This window comes from Nuphar pumila, chromosome 15, assembly GCF_984573655.1.
Source record: "Nuphar pumila chromosome 15, dmNupPumi1.hap1.1, whole genome shotgun sequence".
Lineage (NCBI taxonomy): Eukaryota > Viridiplantae > Streptophyta > Magnoliopsida > Nymphaeales > Nymphaeaceae > Nuphar > Nuphar pumila.
This window is the reverse complement of record NC_143263.1, coordinates 30,173,705-30,180,423: the sequence shown is the minus strand read 5'-3', so window position 1 is coordinate 30,180,423 and position 6,719 is coordinate 30,173,705. Positions and strand designations below refer to the sequence as shown.

The 6,719-nt window shown below is 40.9% G+C and overlaps 1 protein-coding gene across 1 annotated transcript; it reads left to right on the top strand.

Moving 5' to 3' along the window:
• Window positions 1-912: 912 nt before the first annotated feature.
• LOC149814985 (ATP-dependent 6-phosphofructokinase 6-like) lies at window positions 913-6,498 on the top strand. The gene is made up of 14 exons (XM_089988538.1): window positions 913-1,296; window positions 1,979-2,025; window positions 2,112-2,151; window positions 2,271-2,333; window positions 2,455-2,592; window positions 2,689-2,847; window positions 2,949-3,002; window positions 3,654-3,722; window positions 4,233-4,362; window positions 4,830-4,870; window positions 4,987-5,211; window positions 5,357-5,402; window positions 5,682-5,836; window positions 6,144-6,498. The coding sequence occupies exons 1-14, from the start codon at window positions 1,054-1,056 to the stop codon at window positions 6,348-6,350; spliced, it is 1,617 nt and encodes a 538-aa protein (XP_089844664.1). The 5' UTR covers window positions 913-1,053; the 3' UTR covers window positions 6,351-6,498.
• The last annotated feature ends 221 nt before the right edge of the window (window positions 6,499-6,719 follow it).

Below are 6,719 nucleotides of genomic sequence, written 5' to 3'. Positions count from 1 at the left end.
AGTACCAAAAAATAGGATAGTTGATGCCCTACCCCGAAAAGAACAATGCGAGTTGGAACTACTCGCACTTTCTATAATGCAGTTTATCTTCCTATAAGAGTTAGAACAAGAGTGTTCACAGGATAAGGGTCTTGCCAAACTTTCTCAATTGGAGCAGCAACCTAAGCACAACTATGCTCTCTACAAAGGCAGAATCCTATTGCCAAAAAGGTCTTCACTCATTCCCAAACTTCTTGAGCTCTTTCATAGCTCCCTTAGTGTAGGGCATGAGGGGTTTGAGAAAACATAGCATCGAGTCATACAAGAATTTCACTAGACAAGGATGAAAAGGAATGTAAAGGAGTATGTGCACCATGAAAAGGAATGTAGTTTTTATCATAATCAGGTATGGTTTCTCTTATAGTAAACCCAATTAGACCTGGGTCTGACCCGATACCATACTCGATGGTTTCTCTTATAGTAAACCCGATTAGACTTGGGTTCGGACCCGATACCATACTCAAAAATCTAGTACAAGTCTAGTTCTACTTGGGTCTGAACCAAACTCGACTAATTGACACCCATACTCACAACTATAAATTATCAACTCGATACTATGAACCATACATAATATTGGAGCAAATCGAGAATATGGCTTACAAGCTCCAACTTCCATCATAGGCTAAAGTGCATCATGTGTTTCACACATCAATACTCAAAGCATATATTAGTATATATTTTGTATTTTGTGTTTGAAGTGGATTTAGATCTCTCGTTAGAAACTTAACTTAACTTACCAAGTAAGTGGGTGTACGAGATATTAGGATTAACTGAGAGGGAGACAATCGTCAATCTCTTGAAATGACGAAACTGACCCAACGCGATGACCGTGCGCTCCTGGTTTTCGACGTTCCTCCCAAACAGACAAACCCTGGGACTGGTTTCCCGATGATGACGGTCCTCCTCCACTCTCCCATAAATACTCCATCCCATTCCCTTCTTCCCCATCATCATCATCATCAACGTCTACTGGTACTACTACTTGTTCATCAAGACTCTTGCTGTTGTTGTTGAATGGAGTCGTTATCTTCGTCAGCTTCCCACGCGCAGACTCTGATAGAGGCCACCAGCAACTTGGCCGTCATCAAGGAAGCTAACCGTGGGTTCATCGTGAACGTCGGGTCCGAGTCGGAGTTTAGAACAACCAAGAAGGAGGGAGCCCGCTTGGGCAGATCCAAGTCCAAGATCGTCATCGGTGAGGCCGGCTACGTCCTCGAGGACGTCCCTCACCTCACTGATTACATCCCCGACCTTCCCGTGAGTTCTTCTTCCACGTTTCTCCCTTCTTCTTCCTCATGCATCCATTGTTTTCATTACTTTTTCTTCCCGAAACAACATTCTCTCGAGTTTTTGGCAATTGTTCGGTGTTTTCGCTTGATCCTCACCCCCTTCCCCTTTTTCTTCTATTAAGGTTTTTCTTTTTAGCCGTACTTTGATTTTGAAGCAATTGATTTGTATAGACTATAATTTTTGAGTTTCTTTGCGACTCCTTTTCTTCTGATTTCTATTTCTTCTTCTTAACCTTTTTTTTTGCTACATACCTTTTTTTTTTCCTTTTGTTGTAAACTCGACTCTTTGAGTGGTGTTCTTTCATTTTACTTGTTTTATGAACTTGTTTTGTGCTTCCTAGCTTCATATCTGGTTGTTAAGTGAATTTCTTTGCTTTTTTTTTCCTTTGACATGATCTTTTTGCCTCAATCTATGAAGCTTTTCTATGGCCATTAGGGTCGGCCAAATTACTTTAAAATCTTCCATTACGAATAGACGGTTAGGCGAAATTGCCCTTTAAGTCCGTCGGAGTTATATAATTTTCGTTTTATGTAAATATGCTTGGTTGATTAATCCTTTTTTTTCCTATTTTTTCTCCCTTGGACTGACTTGATGGTTACAGTAGAACGGATCGTAATTTTTTTATCTTTTCATGTGTGTGTTTTGGCAGACTTATGCGAATCCTCTGCAGTTCAATCCGGCATACTCCGTTGTCAAGTAAGATGCCTTCAATCATCTCCATGTCATACACTGAATATGCTCATAGGCCCCCATCTAAGACATGTTTTTCTTTGATTCTGCAGGCAATATTTCGTCAACCTTGATGACACCGTTGCTCAAAGGGTAACTATCTGACGATGCTCCGTCTTATTGGGTTCTCAATTTGTTTTATTTCCATCAAGTTTTTAATGTTTGGTGTTTGGTAAAGAGTATTGACACGGATTGGTGTTCTTGAATCACAGGCTGTTGTTCGCAAGGGCGGCCTCAGGGGAACGCATTTTCGACGAGCAGGGCCTCGAGAAAAGGCACGACATCCTCTTCTACCTCTGTGCTAACACCATGAAATATGTCTATTTCCTTTCCTGCTTCCTTCGTTTGGCAGAACATTTCTCAGTGGGTCCTGACGAGCCTCTTTGGACACTTCAGGTGTATTTCCAATCTGACGAGGTAAGCGCATGTATTGTAACATGCGGTGGCCTCTGCCCAGGGCTTAACACAGTGATAAGGGAATTAGTGTGCGGCCTCTACCACATGTATGGAGTTACCAAGATTCTTGGAATTGAGGTAAATTCCCTAGGAAAATTAAAGTTTTGTGCAAATTTGTTTTATGTATGCACAGTTCTGTGATGTGGTTAGCTTTTGCTTGATTCGAATCACCAGGGAGGATACAAGGGCTTCTACTCTCGCAACACCATTCCCTTGACACCCAAATTAGTAAATGATATCCATAAGCGAGGCGGGACCGTCCTCGGCACATCCACAGGTGGAAAAGACACCATGAAAATCGTTGACAGCATTCAGGACCGTGGTATTAATCAGGTATGTTGAGAAACGTTTGAAATTGTTTCTGGTATTTTACGTTTGCTTCTACCACATGCTTTAGCGACAACATGGTGTAATTCGGGGTTCATTTGTTCCAGGTGTATATAATTGGAGGAGATGGTACTCAAAAAGGTGCTGATGATATTTATGAGGTAATTTTAAGATGCATCATTTGCAAGATTTAAGTTCGGGTTTTTTTAGGTTCAGTGACATGGATTCTAATGAACGTCCAGTTCTTCCTAAAAAGGTCTTTCTTTACACATTAGTAGCAGTTCTAGAAGCCTATGACTTATAGGCAACACTGTGAGATCCTGTTATGATCATTTCCGGGGAGTCCTCTGGTAATTGATGTAGAATATGTTCTCCACATCGTGCCCATGTCTAATTTTTTTTTTATATCACCAATCAACTCTCCCATTTTACAGATCCGAAACATTTGGGTTTCTGCAATTCTGTCTTGATTCTGTTCAGTCGTTGCTGCCTGCCTATCTGTGGCAATGTCACGCCACCTTGTTTTGATGTATTTCTCTGGGTGTCTCATGCTCAAAATACGATGGGAACGTATGCTTTTATTTTGTAGTCAGCCTTGCTTTCAGATGTAATTGAGAGGGTGGACCTCTAGCTTTCTTTAAAATTCATTTTCTGTACTTTGCTCTAATTGTTCATTACTTCTGGATTCATTCTGCTTTTCTGTCCTTGTCAACCTAAAATCCTTATGTACCATAAAGCCTGTCTCATTGTGTTCACTTATTTTATCTTGCCGTTTTAGTAATCTGAATTTTCTCAAACCATGTACCTTGCAGGAGATCCAAAGGCGTGATCTTAAAGTCTCAGTTGTTGGAATTCCAAAGACTATTGATAATGACATTGCGGTAATCTGCTTGTCACTTAGGGCATGTTTGGAAGCGAGAAAAACTCTCATAGGAAAAGAAGGTTTTGCCTGTGAGAAGTTTTCCAAAAGAAAAAATTTTGCTTGTTTGTGTAGCATGAGAAAAACAAAGTGGGAAAATATGAAAAAAATTTGCCGAAGGTGAAATGAGTGGTGGTGATGGTGGTGGGTGGTGGTGAGATGGATGGTGGTGATAGTGGTGAAATGGTGGATGGTGGTGAGATGGGGTGGTGGAGAGTGTGAAAATAAAATTTCTCTTGGTAGAAAACATTCCTCTCCCCCAATGGAGGAATGTTTCCTATCAAAAGTGTACCTATCAGCAAAAAAGTCTCTCGTTTGGAAGCGTCACAAAATTCGTATGAATTTTCCATTTTGCATCACTTTTCCTACATCTTTCCCTTAGAGTGATTCATCCCTCTGCCTCTTGGATAATATAATATTATACTGATGAATCCTGCTTCTAATGTCTCTTCCTCTGTATCCCTCATTTCAGATTATCGACAAATCTTTTGGTTTCGATACTGCAGTCGAAGAGGCTCAAAGGGCCATCAATGCAGCACATGTTGAAGCTGAAAGTGGTGAAAATGGTGTGGGCCTTGTGAAGCTCATGGGTCGCAACAGTGGTACGTTGTTGGTCAGTTTCATGTGATGATGATGTTAGGTTTATCTGAATCACAAGTCCAGTTGGATAGGTACAGATTCACGCAGGTGGAACTCAGTCGAGGTTCACCTAACTTTGAAGTTTCGAATGGTGAACTTTAAGTATGTTATCTTCTGAAGTCTTCCTTGCTATGATAGCTTCACTGGCTTGATTTTTATTCAGTTAAGTTGTCTCTAGAAACTATAGGCGACTCAAAACCTTTTGAAAGTCCTGAATTGATCTTTAGTAGACGCCCAAGAAACTTGATTAGTTCCATGAGATGTCCTATCTTTCTTAATCATGTCTTACCTTTGGGAAATTTGGATCCTGATCTTTAAGATATTTTGGATTCTGTTCATGAGAACGTATCCCATCTTTTAAGTGGGTTCAATTATATGTAGAGAATTTTGTTGCTTTTGTGATTAATTGGTCATGCATTGGATGCTGCAGGATTTATTGCTATGTATGCTACGTTGGCTAGCAGAGACGTGGTATGTTTTTGCTTTTAAGATTCTTAAACTAATGGAACTTTATTTTGAATATCTAGTCTGCAATTGCTGCCCGATTGTACCTCAATTGGTTGACAAAACTCTTTTCTGGTTCCTAGGACTGTTGCCTAATTCCTGAATCCCCCTTCTGTTTGGAAGGGAAAGGTGGACTCTTTGAATTTGTGGAGCACAGACTCAGAGAGCACGGTCACATGGTTATTGTCATAGCAGAAGGTGCTGGGCAGAATCTTGTTGCTGAAAGCATGTGTGCTATGGAACAAAAAGATGCTTCAGGAAACAAGCTTTTCTTTGATGCTGGGTTATGGTTATCTCAGAAGATCAAGGTATGTTCTCGTCGTTTCCTGCATGCAAAATTACAACCCTATGTGCCTTTCAGGGGCATAAACATTCTCAAGCTTCACAGAGATGTATATTTTGTATATGTTTTTCAGATCAATGACAAACTCGATACTGTTTGACCTTTTTCAGGAACACTTTGCAAAGAAAAAGGTTGTGCTGAACCTCAAATACATAGGTATGTGAATTTTAAGCGACTTTTAGGCTATGTTTGGGAGCCTTGCAATGGGATGGAAACACGGTTTCAGTGTGTTGGCAAATGTGTGATGTTGGGAGATGGAGTTGCCAAAAAATTCTCTCGTGAAAGGTGTTGAAATGTGGTGTTGCCAGTCCCAATACGTTGTTTCAGCAAATCCACTTCTCCCAAACAAGAGAGTATGAGAGCCTTACTGCAATGTGAGTTTGATTTGGCTTGAAGATAAGCCAACTTAAAATGACCTGTTTCATTTTTTTGCAGATCCAACGTACATGATTCGAGCCATTCCCAGCAATGCCTCAGACAACGTGTACTGCACCCTCCTTGCTCACAGTGCTGTGCATGGTGCCATGGCTGGATACACAGGCTTCACTGTTGGGCCTGTTAATGGCAGGCATGCTTATATACCCATCCATGTAAGTCAGTCATAACCTTGAATTATGATCATCACCCAAATGAAGCATGTCAGTTAATTACTTGCTCCCGTAGCTGTCATCAACAGTAGTCCATGTCCAACTGCTGACAAGTGCTTCTGTTGGTTTCCACCTCCAAGGTGATAGGGGCTGGGAGCCTAGGCATCGAACTGTGACTGCCTATTGCTTAATAACTAGGAGATTCTAACAAACTAATTACATCAATTTGTGTTTATAAGTTTGCAATTTAGATTCTAAAAGCATGGATTAGCAAGTGGGGGGTGAATGTCTGATTTTCCTCCGATTGCAGCGTTTGACGAAGCAAAATAAAGTGTGCATAACAGACCGTATCTGGGCAAGGCTGCTTTCCTCGACCAATCAACCCAGCTTCTTGAGTGCAGAGGACATTGAGGATGCGAAGAAAAGGCGAGAATCAAGCATTCAGGATCTACAAGCTTACTTGGACGATGCCAAGTTGATGGGGGAAGATTGTAACTTTGCCACAACCGTGATATGATCACTCGAGTAACTGCCTGACCTTTTGGGAAGAGAGGAGCTTTAGATATCAGTACATTTTACTTTAGAGATGAAGAGCGTTCAAGTGGGATTCTTGTTGTCTTTTGTTATGCACAGTGATTGATTTTTTAGCATATGTTGTCTTTAAACTCTCTTGTCGTCCCCAGTGTTAAAAGTCTGAAATCACCTAACAGACTGAGATACCAGCAGGAACTTTCAATTTTGCTCTTTTTATCCCATAATCACCCAACAACAACAACTACGCCTTCATCCCAAAACAATTGGGGTCGGCGATATGAACCAACAAAGAAAATCATTCTGGGTCTTCCACATGAATCCTTCTCCTCCATTCATTTCTATCCAATGCCAT

Excerpts from the sequence above, each read along its gene's own strand:
- LOC149814985 (XM_089988538.1), top strand. The coding sequence starts at position 1,054 with ATGGAGTCGTTATCTTCGTCAGCTTCCCACGCGCAGACTCTGATAGAG. Across the intron at positions 2,334-2,454 it reads GAGCAGGGCCTCGAGAAAAG|GTGTATTTCCAATCTGACGA; the intron begins GCACGACATCCT and ends TGGACACTTCAG. Across the intron at positions 5,837-6,143 it reads ATGCTTATATACCCATCCAT|CGTTTGACGAAGCAAAATAA; the intron begins GTAAGTCAGTCA and ends CTCCGATTGCAG.